This window comes from Balaenoptera ricei, chromosome 1 (assembly GCF_028023285.1).
Source record: "Balaenoptera ricei isolate mBalRic1 chromosome 1, mBalRic1.hap2, whole genome shotgun sequence".
NCBI lineage: Eukaryota > Metazoa > Chordata > Mammalia > Artiodactyla > Balaenopteridae > Balaenoptera > Balaenoptera ricei.
Window position 1 is genome coordinate 52,238,819 of NC_082639.1, and position 21,875 is coordinate 52,260,693.

General features: G+C 39.8%; 1 protein-coding gene across 3 annotated transcripts in view; it reads left to right on the forward strand.

Annotated features, from left to right (window-relative positions):
• Positions 1-1,624: 1,624 nt before the first annotated feature.
• NFIA (nuclear factor I A) overlaps positions 1,625-21,875 on the forward strand; it is a 373,912-nt gene continuing 353,661 nt past the window's right edge. For 2 of the 3 annotated variants that reach the window (XM_059923741.1, XM_059923733.1), the window contains exons 1-2: positions 2,078-2,468; positions 7,972-8,503. In XM_059923741.1, coding sequence (XP_059779724.1) covers positions 2,442-2,468; positions 7,972-8,503 — 559 coding nt within the window. In that variant the 5' untranslated portion in view covers positions 2,078-2,441. Of the gene's footprint in view, positions 1,735-2,077; positions 2,469-7,971; positions 8,504-21,875 lie in introns of those variants that run through there. The other variant, XM_059923725.1, reaches the window with a different exon arrangement.

A 21,875-nucleotide genomic window follows, 5' to 3' on the forward strand; every position in this document is an offset into this window, starting at 1 on the left:
TTTTTCTTGAGATTCAATTAAAAGTCAGCGTCTTTGCTGTTTTGGGAAGAGGCAGATGTGAAGTCTACCTTTTAACACACCAAAAGAAAGATTTTAATCTGCTCTGGAAGAAAGCTTCCCAAGAGTACACACTCGGAACAATAACTTCTCACTGTGCCTCAGTTACATGTTGGAACCGTCAGCCAGAAACTTCTATCGAGGAAACTTGGAGCGCGTTGAAGTTATAGATACCAGCAAGGGTTTTCGTGGCCAGGGATGTTGTCTCTGCTATTCGGCTTGCCTTTTAGGACGTTTCTCCCCTACTGATATCCAAGAGGAACCAAGGAAAAGCAGTTGTGTAGTTTGGGAAGACGGGTCTCTCTCATTAAAGGTTTAAGTCATTATTTCCCCTCACCCTTGAATAAATAATCAGAGAGTTTTCCAAGGAGATTTAGAAGCGGGGGGCGTGTGAAAATGGTCTCTTGAGAATTCAGGAATTATTTTGGCAATAAAGTAACTAGAGAACAAGCATAAAATCACGTTAGAAAGATGCAGAATATTTCAGAGAACTTTGTTTTCTCCAGTAGCATATTTCTTGCTCCTTACTTTTAAAAGGGGGGTGGGGTGGGGGAGAGTCTGAATGAGAGTGGCCTTAACATGTCACCTCACCCTCACATGCTGAGTGGGCATTCCTACAGGAATTTCCTCTTTTCAGAGGCTCTCCAGCTGTGTAACCTCTACCAAGGTGCAGATTCCCCTGTCTGTGTGCCAGAGCCTTTCAACGTGATACAGTCGTCTTTCCTTTTGGAATCTTGAGAAGGATTAGAAAATGCAGCAGGCTGCAAACTAGAGTGAGGGAGATGAGGAGGAAGAAATGGGATGGGGGTTTGTAGGAAGGAGGTATACTTTTTTTTTTTTTCCTTTCCCATCAGTGAAGAGAGCCTAGAGAGAAAATATCAGGTTAAAAAAACTGGAAAAGCAGGCTTATTGGCAACTTGCCAAACCCTAAAAACCACCCCCTTTTTTGCCAAAACAATACTTTAGCAAACTTAAAATAATTGCAGGAAGCTCCTTTCCATTTTAAGAACTATTACCTGGGGGAGGGAAAAAGAGGGGATTCTTAAAAGGCACCCTTCCAGAGGTGTCTCAGGAACAGGGACAGTAACGATAGCATGTGTCCAGTTCTGGGCACGTGTTTGTGGACCAGAATATCTCCCTTCCCTAAGGGGACATCCCTTTCACATTTTTTTTTTCTTCCTAAAAAGAGAAAGATGTCATAGCTAAACCACTGTTGTTTCTGAACGTGATAGAACTTTTTCTATGGCGTCTGTGTTCAAACCCACTAGTTTCACAGTCCTGGGAGGGAGAATGCTAGTTAATCTCCGCCTCCCTTTCTCCAGACACCCCCCCAGCCCCCAAATCCGGTGAATCTTCCTTGTGAAAATTTCCCCCACCACCCCCGCTTCTGGAGGCCATAGGACTGAAGCTGCACAAAGTTTGCAGGATTTTGTGCATAATTACCTCTGCCGACGATCTATTCCCACAAAAAGCTTCTTTGGAGAGACTACAATGCTTTGAGCCGTACCGCATTTCAGAAGGGAAAAAAAGTTACCTAGGAGGTCTGATTTTAAAAAAATTTGCATACATGCAAATTTGCCCCCCCCTCCCCGCCTTCTCTGCGGTTCTCTACGTGCCCACGCAGCGAACCGAGGGGTGCAGGGCAACCTGGCAAAGTTGCCCAAGTCCTCCACCGAGGTCCGCGAAGGTCTGCGGCGGGGGTTGGGGGATGGGAACGAGGAAAAGTAGTTTTGTTTGCTTAAGCACATCCTGTGGCAGCCTATAGCTGCCCGGGAGTACAGACTGTAACTGCTCCTCACTGCGTTACCCAGTAATGCGCTGAGCGGGGACTGGGGGGGCGGAGGGGGGGGGGCCGAGCGAGCGAGCGAGCGAGCCAGGGAGCGAGCGAGGGAGCGAGAGAGGAGCGAGCGCGAGCGGCCGCGGAGGCTCGGGACCCGGCTGGCCGCGCGGCGCCGCAGCCGCCCCCTCCCCCACACCGCCCCCCCACCCCCCCGCGGCGGCGCGAGCGGGCGGCGGCCGTGCGGTGCGGTGCAGAGCGGAGGCGGAGGCGGGCGCGCGGGCAGCTCGCGGGCACCCGGCCGGCGGGCGCGGGAGCTGGAAAGGGTGCGCTATGCCTTTAACGCCCGCGTACAGTAGACATGTATAGTGGAGTGTAGGGAAACTCTAGGCGGGGTTAAAGTTCAGCTCATGGAGCGGCAATAGCGCTGGCTGGCTGCAGTTGAGCCGAGTTGGAAATGTGAACGCAAGAAGCAGGCTTGATTTTTTTTTCTCCCCCCTTCTCTCTCTCTCCTCCTCTCTCCCTCTTTCTCCTTTCTCACCCGCACTCACGCACACCTCCAAACCGCACACCCAGACGCACACGCACACCCCACCGCCGGGCAGTGATGTATTCTCCGCTCTGTCTCACCCAGGTAAGCAGCTGTTTGGATGCGGAGGGGCTGTGGGGGTCGGAGTGGCGGGGGCCGACCTGGGGCCGGGCCGGGGGTGCCGGGGACCCCCGCTCCAGCAGGGCCCGGGACATGTGTCTCGGGGTGTGCCCATGTCTGCGCGTGTTTCTGTGTGTGTGTGTGTGTGTGTGCGCGCGCGCGTATGCTCGTGGAGGGGGGGTGGTGGAGAAATACAGCTTTAAGAAAGTAACTTTGTTTCCATGCGGGTGCATTCCTCTTGCACGGCCATTTGTGTGGGCACATGGCTAATGGCGCCCTCTTATTAATGCGTTAATTAATATCGGGGCGATTGACTGCGGAACGGCGGTGTTTTCGGACGCCCCGCACGTGTTTCGGCGGGGTTGCAGCCCATGACACGCTGAAATCTGGACTCAGCGTTTCTGCAGGCGCGAGGCCGGTTTCTGTAGTTAACGCGGCGCCTGGGGAGGGGGCCGCCGACGGAGCCCCCAGCACGCCCCGCACTCTCGGGGCCGCTGCACCCCTGGCTGCGGGAGGACTCGGGTCCCCGCGCCCGCTGCCCGCCCGCTGAGCCCGCGCCGCAGCAGCCTCCCCAAACTCTTACTTTTGTTTATTGTTTGTCAGCCTTTGGGGTCCGGCCGCGGGAGGGACGCGGGCCGGGGCCCCGGGCCCCGGCCGGGACAGCGCCCCTTGGGCACGGGCGGGCGGCGGCGAGCCGGTCCCGGGTCTCGGCGGAGCGGAGCTGCGTGGCCCCGCGTCCCCCCGCGCCGGCCGGGTGGAGCCTGCGTCCTCGCCGCCAGTCGCCCGCTCGCTTTCCCGAGCGAAAGTTTCGGTGCCGGGACGAGCCCACGCTGCGCGGGTCGGCGAGCGACGGAGGCCGCGAGCCGCGGGCCGGGGCGCGCCGGGCGGAGTTGGGCTACCGGCCGCGAGCCTGAGCGGCGGCCGGGCCGGACACGACTCCCCCCCCACGCCCCCCCGCGCCGCCGCCGCCGCCGCCGCCGCCGCCACCGCCGCCGCCGCCACCGCCACCGCCACCGCCACCGCCACCGCCGCCTCCTGCTGCTGCCGCGCGACTCGGGCCGCCCCGCGCACAGGACGGGGGCAACTTTTCCCTCCGACCTAACTCGGAGCGTGGGTCTCTCTCGCCCCAGCGCCTCTCCTTTCCATGCCCTCCTTTTCCATCCCTCCCTTGTCTGCACCACCCCCAGGCAAAATATTGCTACTTCACGGCCCCAAGTTTGGTCCCTTTTGAATATATTATTTATTTTCTTTGAGTAAAAGGCATGAAGTTAAAGTGATTTTGCGCTAAAATTTTTTTGAAGAAAAGTGTGAGCCTTCATACTGTTTTGGTACATTGCGATCTGACCATTAATCACCTAGATGAAGTTTGTATGCTTCATATAAAATGTTTATTCACCACTCCCTTCAAAAACCTGCTACCACCTCTTGCTTTCATTTAGCAGGAGATAACGGTTTAACCGGAATACTTTCTGGAAGACTAAAACGTATCCATAGTTTCTTCTCTCCTCTCTAGTTTCTGGATTTATTTCCCACATGACATGCCTTCTTATTGCAATATCTAACAGTCATCTACTGGCTATTTGATCTCAGAAGACTCTTAAATGCATCTTTTATGTTGAAATGGTCTGTTTGGGATTTAGGCCTAGCATTAATAATGGATAGCAGTTGCTTTTAGTTATTGTAAAAGTTTTTTATTTTTCCCTAACAAACTTCCAAAGTTCCTATTTTAGTAACTCGTGGAAGTATGGAATGAAACTTTTCCAACCAGTTTTGGCAAGGTTCACAATTGCATATGGATAAGATGCAAAGTGTAAGATAATTTGAATGAGTTATGACTACAGTGAAAATGCTGAGATTCAAAGGCTGAAGTTCTAGCTGGCAAAAGTTTGCAACACGTAGAACTGGTAGATAATACCAGTGTGCTGCCCTAGTGGGGAAGGACCTTAGCAGACACATTAGCGTCTTCGCCAGTGAGCTCTCAATAGATAAATTTGTATTTTGGGATGGTGCATATATGAGGATACCTGTGTACCCATGCAGGCCCAGGGCATAGTCAGGTATTTAACAAAGTTGGATTCTCTTGGTTCATGAGCTATTATCACATTAAGAAAGTTTTTTTTTGTTTTTTTTTTTAAAACCTATTTGGCAGTGACATTTAGTAGGCCTTCTTCTGGAAACACCACTAAGAGAAACACTTACTTAGTGTAACAGTTTTTAAAGAAAATGTACACTAAATAGTGAATGAGGGCCATATATTTTATGAGTTCTTCTTTTAGAAATTGATTCACAATTTATTTAACTTGCCGGAATATTTATAAAGCTTTAGAGCCAGTTTTAAAAAGAAAAACTTAGGTAGTTTATTGGTCATTAAAGAAAGTCCAGTAAAGCACAGTGATAAAAATTACTCTAAATGAAAGAATAAAATCCATATACGTGTGCAATTTTTAAAAACTTTATCAGGAAAATTCCAGACATCGTATTTTAATCCATGTGGGCACATCTTAACCAAATCATGTACCTGGTCATAGAATGGTAACAGTAGAAATTTTATAGGTGAACCTTTGAAAGAAGTAGTTCCAAAAATATCAGCATTCCGTGGTTCCGAAACTTGGCTTACTTACAAACAGATGAACGTTGAAGATGCTGATTCAAAGTCCTACCACTTTTGAAACAGGTTTTCAGGTTTGTTTTTATTGGTGGCCCATAACTTTCTCACTGAGTACATACGTAAAATATTCTTTGTTTTCTCTTGAATATTTTGAAATATTATATAGCTTATGGCGATATGTGCAACAACATGCTTTATAAGGGCATACTGTTTTGTTTTTAAACTAATTTATTCTGTGCCTGGGCATTTCCTGCAAGTGAATGATATTCTTTAGTTTTGATGTTCTGGAATATTTCTAATTGTGCATTGAGAAATATAACTAGCACTTTCCTTGTGCATGTGAGTAAGAGTCATATAAAATATTGTGCACTTTTATTGGCACATTCTTAAAACCTTTGGGGAGTAATAACTTGTAAATACTTTTGATGTAAAACTGGGGACTTAGATTATTCTTAATGATTAGTTGACATAGTTGGCCTCATTTAAGGATTTTTATGATGAGATATATGGGCAGTTGGTTGGCAGGTAAACAAAATCCTTTTGAACACGAATGCACGCAGTTCGCAGTTCTCTGAGAAGCATATTGGGAGTATCTTCGAACACTTAAATGTCACATTAGAAGGTTTATTTTAAATGTTTATCATCATTAATAAAGCTCTTTAATAAGACAAGGTTTTGACCTAAATATGAATTGTTTGGAGCTAAGTTATTCTTTGCATTTTAAAATGGGGCTGAGACTTTAAAATGAAATCCTCATTTTGGTGAAAGCTCACTTTGTAGTTAAGGTAGACTCCGGGCGTTCTTTGCATAATTCCACAGAGCCTTGGTCCCTAGCATGTCTTGTGTATATAAGAAAATCAGTCAATGTGAAGGGCTGTTTCAAACTCCAAATTTATGTATTTTAGAGCATTTCAAGGATGAGCTCAGAATTTAGTAATGTTTAAATGCTTTGCAGTTTGGCGTATACCTTATAGATAAACTGTGACTTGAAAAATGCTCCCCCCACCCCATTTCTCTCTTCTAAAGTACGGCAATAGGAAAGATTCTCAAACATCAGAAATTTTAAAGTGCTAATGGTATATGGGGAAGAATAATAGAATTCTTGTATTTTTCTCTGTTTTTTCTCCACTTAAAGAATGCACATGTGTTGTGAAAGCTGACTTCTCTTTTGGATTCTTTTATTGAAAAAGAGCAGTTTTCAAACCTAAACTTGAAATACGGAGCCTGAAATTTGTTGAGAGAGGGAAAAAAAATGTCGATTATTGAAATGATTTAGTGTGTATTATATTAATATAACCTTACTTAAAAAAAAACAGTCATATGTAGTGTTTAAGTGATTGATTATAACTTACAATATTTTAACAGGCTTGATTGTTACAGTATTTCACCAATTTTAAGCACTCAGTTTATATTTGAATGTTTAAAAATTAATAATTGCTTTAATAGTAATAATATTTTGGACATTACAGTTACTTGTGCCTCCAAAATATATATTTAGATGGATATTACAAACCAAAAAAGAATGCATTTTATATTTGTCTGTCCTACACCCTTTTAAAAAAAGTCATCAAATATCTCTTTGGTTTTCTTATCCTCATTTATTTGAAAGTAAATAATTTATCTTTTGGGGGGGAGGGTTGTGCGGTGGAGAGAAGTTAAGATTAGTAAGATTAGTGTGGGTTGGTTAATCAAAAGTTAGATGTACTCAGAAAGCTTTGTGGAGTTACTGTTTAATTTTTCTTTAATTTTATATTTTTACTTCCTAAGAAAATGTCAAGTAAAAGAAGCAAGCATTTTCCATAAAACAGTAAGAAAAATTTAAATGTTTTAAATTCAATTTTATTTTCAAATTACTTGGATTTTAAGAGGCAACCATGAGGGTTTTCCGGGAGTCTCGTAAATATTGAACATACCAGGTTCCCTGTTACCCTGTGAGAAAAAGCCTGAAATATTATTTTCAAAATTTAAATGAGTATTCTGTTTTTTCGGAATGATTATTACTGAAGGTATTTCACAATCAGATCAGTAAATTGAATGTGTTTAGTTGCAACCGTGTTGTCACAGTGACGCATTCTGTTTACTATCTGGCTTGTATGCTTTTCTTTGTTTTTTTTTTCCTTTTTTCCCCGTTTTGTTTCATTTCTATAATATCAGCAATTATGTCTTGACCATAGATCTTTTATTTTAGTCCGATGAATGTCAAATCCATCTCTTCTTTTGTATATGGACCTGCCAAATTTTTCTAAGTTTTTGACTAAAAAAAATTGTGTGTAACTGTAATACTTAGAAAGGAATTACATGTTACCAAAGTGACTAAGAAACAGATCAGAGTCTACATCAGAGTCTACTTTTAGAGGGGAAAGTCTTTGTTTCCATTGATCGTGGAGATGATTTTTGCTCCTAGACTTCCATAAACATTGACTGGCATCTAAATGTTTAGGATTTGCCAATCTGGCCGCCGAGCCCTGGCTGTACTACAAGTAGTGAGGTCAAGGCTGGAGCAAAATTAGATATGCCTTCCTTGAAATAGGGTTAAGATTATATGTTGTTATAAACATTTCGATAAACTTCACTTACTGTCTAAAGAATCTGGGACCTAGGCCCGACAATAGAACCTGGTACACTTCCGTGAACATAACAAAACATTTTTTACTTTTTAATGGTTTTCTTCTTTGAGATTGTGAGACATGATACCGATGGGTTTTTTTCCCCCCTCTTGGACTTCCCATAGGGATCCCATGTACGATTTTGGTAACATAATGCTTGAATCAAATTTCAAGTGAAATAAGGATATTTTTTTTAAAAGGTGAACACCTGAAGAAGCGTTGTTGCCTTTTGTTTTCATTATAGTTATATTTTTGTCTTCATTCATTTCCTCAGGATGAATTTCATCCTTTCATCGAAGCACTTCTGCCCCACGTCCGAGCCTTCGCCTACACATGGTTCAACCTGCAGGCCCGAAAACGAAAATACTTCAAAAAACATGAAAAGCGTATGTCAAAAGAAGAAGAGAGAGCCGTGAAGGATGAGTTGCTAAGTGAAAAACCAGAGGTCAAGCAGAAGTGGGCATCTCGACTTCTGGCCAAGTTGCGGAAAGATATCCGACCTGAGTACCGAGAGGATTTTGTTCTTACAGTCACAGGGAAAAAGCCTCCGTGTTGTGTTCTTTCCAACCCAGACCAGAAAGGCAAGATGCGAAGAATTGACTGCCTCCGCCAGGCAGATAAAGTCTGGAGGTTGGACCTTGTTATGGTGATTTTATTTAAAGGTATTCCGCTTGAAAGTACTGATGGCGAGCGCCTTGTAAAGTCCCCGCAGTGCTCTAATCCAGGGCTCTGTGTCCAGCCCCATCACATAGGGGTTTCTGTTAAGGAACTCGATTTATATTTGGCATACTTTGTGCATGCAGCAGGTAAGTGCAATGGTGAAAAGTCGGTCCACTTTCTCGCGTGTGCTTTATTTCCTGATGACCCCTGTATGTGCTGGGCCATTCCCGAGCTCCCTACGGCCATGTCCACATGGACGGTGTGGTGTCCAAGGTAGACCAACATCAGAGTAGCCAGACCCTCCATTGTTTGAGGTTCCACCTTCATTCAGGTGGAAAAGCATAGCTTGGAGAGCATTCTCGCTAAGTTTAGTTCTTTTGTCAAGTAGTGTTATCAGAGGTGTTGGTAGTCAGTTATGGGATATGTTAAGTCACGTTTTTTCATGAGGGGTGAGAGAAGCCTCATAAAAACCCTTGTAAGGAAGAGTCTATTTTAACTGGCAAGGGATCTAGTTAAAAAGCATTTAGTTTGGTAGTGAGGCAATATTTTTAGTTGCTTTTCTTCTGGGAGTGTTTTTATCTACTGGGGTCTCTTGAACCCCCTAAGAAGAGGTTGGAGGTAAGATTGCTATCAAATCGCTGATCATTTATGAAGGAAAAATAAATCACACGAGTACAAACTTAGTAGCTTTGTATTAGGAATACTTAGTGTTGTTTACAATAGCTAAAGGAAAAAACAAACCAATTCTTTAAGTAATTGATGGAAAGATTAATCTTAAAAGTAACCAAACCTGTATAGTGCATGAACACATTGAGAAATAGATATTGATAATTGATTTGGTGAGTTGCTTGATTTGTAATAAAATTCTTTATTGTTCCAAGGCTGTTTTCAAGGCATGCTTTACCTGTGCATATTACAGTATGTAGAGTAGCATTCAGGATAAAACTATTGAGGACTGGATAAAATAATGCATTTTTACTTTGTTCCTCTCATCTTGTTTTAGACAAAAGGCTCATTGTGTTACGTGAAAGCTCAGGTCTTGTGAAACTTGTTGACTTTTTATATGTACATATCGGTCTTGCTAGATTACCTTCATGGCAGTTACTTGAGCCAGATGGAAGAAAGAAGGTTGTGGAATCCTACCAGTAGGTTGTTTTGGGGTTCATGTATTTTTTTCCATAAAGGACAGAGAAGATGTTACCTGTAAAAGTGATACTCCATTGTTTTGCAAAACATTTTCAATTCTAAAAATATGAGCTCTTAGAAGTCATCTGATATCCTATTCTGTATTATTTTTCTCAATATATGTTTTAGAAAGAGAACTTTTGTTATCCATCCGTCCTTACATAAGAAACTGGAGAAATTTACTTTGCAAGCATGTCACATCATCATTTGCATTCTGTTGGCAGGGGATAAATGAGTATTTTAGAGGATGTGATCTGTAAGTGTTTCAAATATTTGGGTTTTTGAAAATGTATACTTAATTATAAGAAGTGCCTGTTGCTTTAGCCATTTCTGGGTAGCGAAAACGAAAAGGTAGCACCTTTCAAATGACCTCTACACGGGAACAAGTGGCCCTTTCTTAACTCCCTGTTAACCCTATTGTTGTTACTTTATTTTGTCTATTGAAAAAGCAGAGTTAAAATTTTTAAAAAATTTATTTGCATATATAAGTGGAGAATCTACTAGGACAAGGTGCAAAAAGAGTTGTGGGTATTATGTGCTTTGGGGGAGCACTCTCTAAAAATCTTGTGTTTTCATCTCTTTGATATTTGGAGAAGTAAATAACTTATAATAAATGCTCTAACGGACCAATATAAGAAATTGCAGGTGTCAGTGGGTGATGCCCATCATGGTAGGTGCTTCCTTACAAGGTAACATCAAAGCGAAATACCTGTTATGCGTTTATTGGTGGGAGCAGCATCCCTTCTAATTTTTAGATGTGAACGTTTCCCTTAGATGCACAGAGACACAGCCTTCCTTGCTCTCGCCGTTTCACGTTGGATTCTCTCTCGCCGTTGACAGTTTGTGCCTGTGCTGTGGCTCCAGATCCCTTGAGCCGTCATAGTTGCTGGTGGTTTCAGTGACCTGAAGGGTGATGTTGGTAAAATGGCAGGTAGACAGTTGCTTAGGAAAGTTAGCATCCTTATTGCTTATGAAAGATTTATTGCCAGCACTGTGGATCAGACTACCTTTCGGTTCGGTTTTCCTGCGCCTCCCAGAATCCTTCGGTCGCCTGAACGCTGGCCAAGTACAGGCCATTGGCTCTCCCTGCGCAGCCGTGGCGCCTCTGTGCGCACCAGGATGGGTCTGAGGGATGCTCAAGGCCTTTTGTCTGAAAATATCTCAAATGTGATTTAAGAGATTGAGAGACCTGTTATTTGTGGAAGGGAAGCTGCCAATACAAATAGGAGGTAGATCGGTCAACTCACATACAACTGATTTGACAAGCATCTGTTATAATGCTGAAGATTTGTAAACACTAAACAATGTTTTTACCTCCTTAAAAGTTTTGAGAACTTGCCAGTATTGGCAGGAGGCAGAGACTCTGAAATGTGCTTCAAGAAACATGCCAAAACCATTGTGGCCTTTTCACCTATAGTCTTTTTTTTCCCTCTCTTTCTTTTACATGTATTTTTTTTTCTTCCAAAATGCTATTTTTCCCCCTTTATGGCCACAGGAAGATCCTTTTTTTTCTTTCTAAAAATGCATATAATAATTATTCCTTCATGCCTCGACCTCTTCTTGGGAAGGAAGTTGAAATCTTAGAACGCACATGTAAATACTGGAAGCTACTGCAGAATCAATTGTTTTTTAAAAGCGGAGGTGATTTTTCTAAGACTTATTGAGACGCTAAAATACAATACATAAACTGCGTTCCTTTTTCTTCTCCTCTAAATCCAGGAGCATTAGAACTGTGTGAGTTTTGTGGCTGATAACCAGTAACAAGTGTAATGAAATCGGAGTGATTCCATAAGCCTGAGAATTTCATCTCATTAAAAGTATAAAAGAGTAAAACCATTTTATGCCTTTAATTTGGTCTCTCTTTGAGTCGTTCTTCCCATGTATCATATGACAACTTTGAGATATTATGGTATTGTGGTAAATGGTGTTCTTTGTGGGCGTGTAACAGTAAAGCTAATTTATGACCAGTCTTTACCAGATGATCTGTATCAGAATCTACAATATACCCGGCACGTGGCAAGGTCACAATTTAAGTTGTTAAGGTCATAACCTTAGCCACCAGGCATTTGACCTTTTAGATAAAGTTAACCTTTGTTCATTAGTAGGCACTCAACCGAGAACTTTCTGGAGAGTTTTTTTTTTTTTTAAACTGCTTCTGTATAACTTCTGGTAATGTAATCAGATTCTAGAAAGATTCTCAGTTGAGTTAGTTAAATTTTGTAAGAGGTTAGACTTTTTAAGGACTCATCTCTTGGATAGAGGTAGGTTGCTGTATCTAGGCCATAAAATGACTTTTTATAGTTATTACCTGCTGCGGGTAGAATGAAAGCTGAGGTAGCTGTGTGGAGATGTTTAAAAACTAAAATTAAACAAATAGAATTATGTTTAATTCAACGAAGGCCTTTGCTAATTTTTGAGTGGCATTAGGCCCCAAAGCTAAATCACAATGAGCATCTTCACTTTTTGCAGATGAGGAATTTTTTAAGATTGGAAATATTTTTAGTTAACTTAAAATTCACTCTGAAAGACTAATACATGACCAGAATTTGTCAGGTAGTTGCTGTAATTGCTAATTAGCCAGGGACGGAGCGAATTGAACTTGTCCTAATGGTAGCAGGAGTACTTGTTAGTTTCAGGGTAGAAAGTGAACATGTTTGCACAGTAGTGTTTTAGTTTAATAGCTATGGATTGCTTCCATGGTCTCCCTTTACTACCTTTACTTAGTGTTGCTCGGCAGGAATAGTAAAGGTCCCGTCGCTTACTGAAAGAGTTGCGGTGTCTGCGAAGCCTGGTGCGGGTCCTGGAAACCTGACGGCAGTGTTACTGATGACCACATTACCTGTACCATATTGTTCACTTAATTATGCTGTCCTGAACGCTCATTTCAAATTATTTACATTACTGCTAGTTCTGCTCTGATAGGCCACGTATTATTCCATTTCAGCAAAGAGAGAGAGACTCCCATTCAGGTGCATTCTAGTTGTATTTTGGCTTCGTGATTGCCATTCCTTCATATAGTAATAGAGAAAGCCGTGATATGCAGATAGACCAGATGGTCATGTTGACAGATTGAGAATTCACTTCCTGCTGCTTCAGAGCAGGTGTAAGATTAGGAGTGTCTGTGTAGGAACGTGTGTGCGCTTCGTGTGCATGGGCACACAGAGTGCGGGTTCGAGTAGGGGGAATGATTTCTTTTTTTAAAAAGCTGGTACCTTAAATACAGTGTGACTATCTGTGTAAGGTTATCAGTGCATACCGAATAATAACAGAAAAAAAATTTAAATTGATAATGTTAAATTGTTACAGTTTATAGTTTTATGCCAAATTAATTATGATAATTTTTAAAGTTTTAGGTAACTTGCCATGTTAGTTTGTGGCAGGATTGTATATCTAAAATATATTCAATATATTCTGTTAACAGGGTTTGTTTGTATGTGTTTACACTCAAATCTAAGACTATACATTATTGAATTAAACTTCTTCATTACCTTAATAAACTCCTTAGTAGAAAGTTATGTAGTTAGTTTCTGTGATTTATAATAATAAACCATATTTGGAAAAAGAAGGGGTAAGATTAATATACAGTGATATTTAATGAAGACAGTAAGTACCACCCTATCTCAAACTCTAACCTTAAACTAAAGGTGGATTTTGTGGCTGATTGATCTACTGTAACTTATTGGTATATGCACACAGTTTTATAAGATGTCATTTATCTTTCTATTTATCTTTTAATTCTTTAAGGGAGATAGCACAAACAATCAACAAACTTGAGATTAAATATGGCTTTTATATCCTTGAGTATTTTCTGCATAACTTGAAGATTGTAACAGTATCCTCTGTTTAGAACGTAGTAACAGTATCCTCTATCTAGAATGTAGTGAGGAAGATGGAAGTTGAAGGGTAGAGAGTGTAGAGGTATAGGGAGAAAGGGTGTTCTTGAGTAGAAGGGAGGTCAGCTCATTTATGGCTCAGAGGTTTGAGTGTTGGTAAGAAATTTCCCAATGCTGCTGGCTTGGATTTGCCTTGTCTGCTTTTCCACCCAGTGATGGATAGCATTAATTTGAACCTATTTAGGGCTAGTGTGGGAGAAACCACAGCCTTTGTTGTGGTCACTGCTATACACAGTAGGACTGGTTGTTTTACTTGGTTAAGGCCTCAAGCTGCTTCCAGAGGATGCAGAACAGCCTGTCGGTTTTTTAAAACTTGCACAGAAGCAGCAACAATTCTAATTGCTCACAAATGTTAGTATAGATTATTGAAAACAATTTTGAGGTTAGAATAGAAGAAAAAACATAAAATACAGATTGCATTCATTGAATGTGCTAAACACCAGTTTGTTGTCATTTCAGCAATTATTTCCCCATGGTCATTTAGAGGTTAGATCTTGCTTTTAAATATATTATAAATTGTAAATCCTTGGAAGGTGATGTCAGGGGAAGGAAGAAGTCAGGTGGAGGAGGAAGAGAATGAATAAACTGGCATGCTTTGTTAAGAGAAACATAAAACCGTGAACTTAATTGCAAATGGAGATGCTCTAAAAAGTGTTTCGGTTTAAGTAATGACTGTAAAAGGATCCCAAGCAGCAAGATATCTAGTGGAGAATTTTATAATCCATCTCACCATCATTTTTGCATAATATGCTTCAGACTAAGGGACCTATTGGGGGCTTTTGGAGTTTCTATTCAGATTGTTAGAAAGAAAAGTTTTGCAAAAATTCTTTGTAGCGTTTAGGGGTCTAGTTAGGGACACTGTGGCATGCATAAACTTGGAAAAGGGGCTATTGAGATACTCATTATTATTACCATTTTGCTTTTTAAGGGGTAACCTACAGTGCTGTCAACATTTTAGCTGTCTCCCGCCAAGGAGACAAGAAAAATAATGTAGGATAGAAATGACTGATCCAAACTTTGGTGTCCCTGAACTTACCAGAATTTTCTAGCTGCTGCTAAGATAGAAATGGCTTTTTCCCTAGGCATTTCCTAAAATATTAGAAAACAGTGCTTCATGTTTTGCTATGATAATTCCACAGGGTAAAAGTATATTTTATCTAATGGAATTAGTCTTCTTATTAATATTTTAGTGAAATAAACATGGCTTATGAGCCAAAGGAATAAGTCCACAAATGACAAATTGCTGCTGCTTTGTAGCAGAGGATGTTTTTGCTTTTCTGTTTGTAAGAGACACTAAAGGAGATGAGATTGAGAGAAATAAGTTCATTTGTGTTATGTATTTTGGCGAGTGTTGTTCTGTGATATATTGCTAATCTCAATCTCAGAAATGATCCGGATGATCATAATAACTGGAGTTTGAAGTGGAATAGCTTTAATGTTTTTTGAGAACTTTAAACTCTTTGTCTTAAAACTCTTTGTCTTCATGTCTTACACATATTTTCCTAGTGGTAAATTTTGGACCTAAATCGATTGAGAGTAGAGAGAAGGAGATGGATGGAAGAAAGGAAGGAAGGAAGGCAGGCAGCCAGACAAGTAACTTTTATTGAGTGTCTGTTTTGCAGCAAGTACAGTCCTAAGTTTTGCCATACATTGTAGCTTTCTTTTATTTTTTTCTTTAACTTCACAGGAGTATTGTAAATAAGTAATGCACTGTCCATTTGGACAGGTGAAAATCAAGTCTCAGAGGTGCCAAGGGATTTGTGCAGAGCAAGATTAAACCCAGGCCTCCTGATTCCATATCCTATGCTTTTAAAAACAAAATTCAGATCCATTCTATATCCCTCTTTATATCCTGGTGTCTGGCGTTGGATGTCACTTAAATGGTATCACACACCCACCTTGAGTCGAAGGGGAAATAAAAAGTCAAAATCCAAACCTTTCCCACGGAGATATTTTACTGTGGAGTTTGGTTTTAGCCGCAGAATGAAGCCACACTTGGTTAGAAGAGGGAGAAATGGTCTCGTGCTTGTTAGTGTTGGGGTCAAAAATCTGGAATGACTTGTTCTTTCTTGTTTTTAGAATGTAGAAGTTTAGTGAATAGAAGCATTATAACACAGGTTTAAGAATTTTTTTTTTGTAAGATGAAGTTAGATGAATTGGTTCTAGATGCTTTGGTAAGCCATTGAGAATTAAAGCAAGCATTATTATAAAAATCAGAATTGCATGTAATATTTTACTAGGTAAATTTTTATGCATTTTAAAATACGCCCAAGAGATATGTATTTCTAACGTCCTTTGATGATTAGATTTAAAAGTTTTAAATTTACTTTGTTTCCAAAAGTTCCCGTGATTATGGCTGTCTGTAATTATTTAAAAGAAAGCAAAAATGGAATTTTATTAGTTAAAATATTGTTTTTTAACTTAAAAGATAAAGGAAGAAAATTGAAAATAGGGAAAAGTTTCATTTTAATGCCCTTAAATGACTGACTAATTTATTGATGGATTTATTTAATGCCCTTATTTTCACTTCTTTAAACTTCGGCAAGATTAGTTCTTAATGACTTCAGTGCAAAAGTTCAAAGCCTCACTCAACATGAATTTTATAACTGTAAATAGAAAAAAAGATTATAATTATAACATACTACATCTATTCATTTTATATATGAATTCTTCTAGTGTTTATTTTTTTAAAAAGCTGCTGAACTGAACTTATATTGAATAAAATAGAAATGTGACTTTCTTTTTAAGTTTCTTTTTTTTAGAAATGCTAATAAATCTAAAAGTTAGGGTGTGGAGTGTCAGTCACCCCAGAAAGGGAAAACTGAGGTGTGTGATAAAAGCGATTAAATTGGAAACAAAAGAGGATTGCAATAAAAAAAAAAATAGGACTCACACCCCATTGTCCTCTCCATCAGGTTCCATAATGCCTACCTTTGATGTGTCTGATGAGTGTTTCTGGTGGTCCCAATAGCTTATGAGTTTCCAAACAGAAACAATTTTCAGAGCATATATATTGATGTAAATATTTTAATGGCTATTTTTGAAATATTCTATGGGTTATAAAAGCCAGATGAAATAAAAGTAGCAATAAAACATATTTTAAAAATGAATAAGATTTAACAACTTGTACGTATGTCTGTGTAGCATCTGCCATTGTCAGGCTGTTGTCTTTGTTGCTATGGTTTGGGTGATTTTATTTCCTTTTGTAATTTTGCCAGCCCGTGATTGGCTAATGCAACATGTTCACGCTGTTGGGGGAAGATGTATCTGTGGTGAGTCATATAGCTTTATCCGAGGGGTAATTTTTGGTAGGGAAAGGTATTTGTCAGTGGATAATAGGAACTGTGGTGCTACAATATCAATTTTAATTGGATTTTTAAAATTAGGGACATATTACTTAATATGGGAAACTCAGAACTGTCTCTTCTGTGTTATGTGCCTTCCTCTTTCCTCTTCCTCTATTGGAAGCGTTTAGAATTCTATGTATTTTAATTTTAAAGGGATTAGTTATTTAAGTTTAAGGTCCCACATAAAGTGAATATTGTATGTACGGGATCCCATCATTGCCACTTTCAAATATTCCATTGCCTTTCAAAGGAACTGACATTACAAGTCCTTAGGTTGACAAATTCTCATCAACTTTTGTGAAAATTTTGGCTGCAGAAGGAATAAAGTCAAAAGAGGGCCATAGACAGATGGATTTCAGTGTTAAGATGACATCAAGCCCTTCTTGTGGCATTTTTAAACATTCCAAATGAATGAGGAATGGAGATGCTTACAGAGCTTACTGTAGAATAAGTAATTAAGATACTGTGCATCTGCATGTAAACCTTCGTAGCATACTATTCAGCAGAGCTGTATGGGCTCAGATATAATAGCAGATTAACAATGAAAATCGTAAACATCTTTTATGCTGAGTATAATTCATAAATAATATTAGATATAAAAAGTGTTGATGGAAAACAGTGTATACCTGAGAATATATTTTTAGCATCAAGTAATTGGAAGTTAAAGATAAGTTGGGTTATAAACACTTAAGATGAAGTAAGGATTCTGGATAAGAATTTGGCAAAAGCTAGCCTGCATCTCTGTAGGACTGTGGCACGATTTTTGCATGGGTGCCTTTTATACAAAAATTACTGAGTTACTAAAGTTTCTGATCGATTCATTTAGTTGGCTTTTTCGCCCCTTCTTTTAAATGGTGGAGGTTCTCTTTGGGAGAGTAGTTTCAAGTAACTTCTGAGAATGAAGTCTTTGTAACTTGATGCTGTTCAACAGCATAACTATTGTTGTATGTTCCTGTCAGGGAAAGATAGTCATTGCAATACTTTTATTGTATGGCCTCTTAATATGTGGCAAGGACTTTTATTAAGAATTCTTTTTTCTTTTAAATGTACTCTTAGAAGTCCCTTACCCTCCTGACCCAATCAGGGATTATAGTGGTTTTTAAGAAGATTCAAATGAATTTTTATTATTTTCTTGGCTCATTTACTGTACAGACAAAAGTCTTATTTAAAAAAAAAAAAAAGACTCTGGAAACATGTATTTCAGATTTTCTGTAAAATAAAGTAGGAATAGAAATTAACAGAAAAGTGCCATCTCATTGGGCCCAGGATGTATACAGTTCTTGGAGAATGAGGATATTGCAGCCTGAAATCTTAGGGTTGAAGAACTAATTGTTCTGAAGATATGTGCCCCTCATCTCAGAAAAGACGGCAAACATGCAAAATGGATAAATGTAATCCTTTGTACTTTTACCACCTACATTTTTAAACTACAGTGACTCTGATTTCTCTAGAAAGGTCAGAGGTTTCAGACAGAAAGCTTTGTGATTCTTCAAAGAGAGACATTTTCAATTTTGCTATCTAATGACTGATTATGCATAGCTTTTAACTGTATTTGCAGTTGAGCCTCAGAGGTGCTGGGATGGGGCTGATGCTGAGTAAGTGAGGCCGGGTCATGAGACAGTGGATCTGGAGGGAGACAGCTAGATTGGAGAGGAACATAGATGCACATTTAGGGATTTGCATGTTTGGCCCTTCATTACTGACACCTTTTAAAAAGTGAGAACAGAGCAGCTGCAACAGTACGTTTTGCTTTGTGCTAGAGCATCCTGTGACAGACTCTTAAATACTTTGGGCACTTGAAGGAGTTTAAATAGCTGGGTGCCATTTTTTTAGGATTGGCTTTGTTGGTTTTCTAAATTGTGGATATGAGTTTCTTTGGTTTTATGTGGGTTTCTTTGTTTCTGTTTTAGTTTTCCTTTTGGACTTCTCCAAGTTTTGGAGAATTTTTCATGTTGGGTGCTAGGGGCGAGTGGAGTTGGTAGACGGCTTTTGTTGTGGTTTACTCCTGTTATTCAGGAAACAGAGGCTCAAAGAGTGTTTGTAGCTCACTCAAGGTCACGCCAATGGTAGTGGCAGAGCCAGGATGAAAGCCAGATCTGTCAGACCCCAGACTAGTCTTGTTAACCTCCATGATATTTAAGTTGGTTCTTATATATTATTTTATTAGCTCTTCATATAAACCTTACCTTTTTGGTAGGGGAGCTTTTATAATTGCCTTTATGCTGCTGAGAAACAGGCTGAGTAATGTGTCCATGGTACATGGTTAGTAAGTGGTTAGGGCTGGTAAGTAGGTCTGACCCTTTTATGGCCTGTTTTCTCTCTCAGGTGTTTCTCGGTATATCATACTCCCTAAGCTCTGCCTTGGAATTTATGGAGGGGGCTAAAACTGTTCTAAGGGAGTACATTATAGTGCTGAAAGCCATTGTTTTCTCTAAAGTTTAAAAAGTGGTGAGCAGCTAGACCTTGTCCTGGTTTGTTAATAGGTTCAGAATTTTATACCTTGAAGGAAACGTAGAGGAAACCTTCATTTTGCCGATGAAGAAACTGAGTCTATGCATCCCAGGAGCTGTGGAGATAGAAAATTCTTGTATAAGTTGAGGAGCAGTTGTGGCCTGTTGTTATCATTTGCATCAAGGTGGATGCTCTTTGGTTGGTGTTGGCATAGAAGATGTATTTTGTTTGCCTTTATTGACAGTTTCCACCATGTCCTTGGCAACTCAGCTCAGCAAACATGTTTTGAGTGCTCACTACCTGTTAGGCACTGTGTTAGGTGCCAAAATACACAACTGAAGAAAATACTGGGAGACGAGTTGTTGCTATCTTAGATGAAATTTCCTCAGAAACTAAGATTTTAAGGCTTTCAATGTTTTAAAATTAGGATTCTCCCAACTAATAGCCCATATGAAGTTTTAGACATTTGCAGAACCGGTTGTTGATACTGCCTTTTTCCTGTACAATTGGTGTACATTGAGGAATTCTATCATTTGGTGATATTACTACTAAGTGTTAACTTTTTGGTTTTCTTATGTCAGAAATATCTACGTAAATGGAAAGAAAACCTAAGCAGACACAGAACAGGGCACAGGTGGTTTCTATTATTTAATAGTTCACCATAGCACGTCTTCTCTAGAGAAAGCTGGTGCACAAAAAAAAAGTTCTACTTTTTTTTAAGGACATCCTTTGAGTAATGCTGAGGTATAAAACAGTTATAGGCAAACTAAACAGCAGGAGAATGAAGGAGTAACAAACAGAAAGGAAGGGAAGGCCTTGAGAGCAAGCTATGGTGATTTCATTTGGCAGTTGGTAGTAGTTCCTAAAACACAGCCAAGTCCCAGTAGCATAACCACTTAAATTCTCTATTTTGCTCCATCTCCGAAGAAAGGTAGCAATCTTGAGACTTTGACGTGGAAGTGGATTTTAAGTTGTCCGAGTTCTCAAGCTGCTCTGCCTTTCTTTCTCTTGTGAGAAGAAAACAGATAATGTATTAAGGGGTCCTCTGTGTGCGAGTGTGTGTTAGTGTGGTAATGGGGCAGCTGTGAGGGTCCTTTGGGAAAGTGTGTACAGATGGTGATAGAAAGGAGAAGAACTACTGCATGTCTGATAAGTGAAATACAAACAGCGACAGCACCAACAGCAATCTGGTGGTCCCAAATATTGGAAATTTTTTGTTCTCTGTTATATCTGCTTGTTGTTTAATCTGAAAGTGAAATCTGTTTCTGCAGCCATTAATATATGTGCTTTTCTTTGTATAGAGTGCAGAACAAATGATTTGTTCTGTAATTATTTTCAAAAGGCAGAAAATTTGTGTGTAACATTGAGAGTGGCATGGGATTGTCATAGAAACTCGTTCTGAACGCTGTAAATAAAAATGGTTGGGGATTAGTCACAGTGACATGGGGGACATCATGGAACGCAAGACATTTTTCTTTGTTTGGCAGTCAGTATGAGAAGTGAGGCAAACTTCATAGGGTTCATGGGATGCTAGCAGTTCATTTCTTCCAGGGGAAACCGCGTTGACTTAAGATTAAATAAACCACTTGGATACAGATATCAGAATTTACCTGATGACTTTCACAATATCTGATGTTTCCTTTACTTTAGGAATGTCTTGTTTCCAAATAATGAAAGTTTAACAAGTTTGAAAATCTCTCTGTTTTTACTACTAATTTTTAGAATCACCCTCTTTCCTCCTTCCTTGACCACACTTTACCCACTTGTAATCCTGCATGGTATTTTTACACATCTGGCCTTAATTCTGTTTTCTTTGGTCTTCCATTTTTTTTTCATGAAATATAAATAAAACTGAACACATTAATGATAAACAACCTTCATTAATGTTATATATTTTAAATTATATATATTCAGGTAGAATTATGAGTCTATAATTATGAGTCAATATAACACCGTTCTGTTTTTTAATCGGTTATTTAGAGGAAAATTGTTTGAGGGGATACTCACTGTCTAACTTAAGTCCAACATCTGGAAAAAGGATTGCTCATCTTTAAATTTGGAATGAATCCCCAATCGCAGATTCCCACCAGGGTGATGTTTCAATAAACTCTGATGTCTTAGCCTTAGATTCTTGAACTTTTGGAGGTAGGGGCTGAACTCTAAGAAGGGATTTCAGGACTTAAGGAACTTCGTGTTATGGGGTGACTCGCGTTTCTGACAAGGCTCCTTTCACAATGCTGTGCGTTATTGAAGGTTCTTATTTGTTATCAAGATAATAAATGCAGGGTTTAAATAAGGGCAAGGTGTATGAGACAAATGTGGGATAATTAACACGAGTAAATTACCTTTCTGGATTGAGTGAACCAGTGGACATAACTAACCTTGAAACTGGAGAGAGCACATGCAAAGACATAAATGAGAATTTTGGTGCATGGAACATATAGGGGCAACCTGTCTCCTTGCCAAGTCTCTACCCACACACTATATATATATATGTGTGTGTGTGTGTGTGTGTGTGTATGTATATACACACACATATATATATATGTATAAATTAATGGAGAACCTGGGTTGAACAAAACCAAAAAATGTGAGAAGCTTATAACGTGAATTTTAAAACTAGGTAACATATAATACAGTTT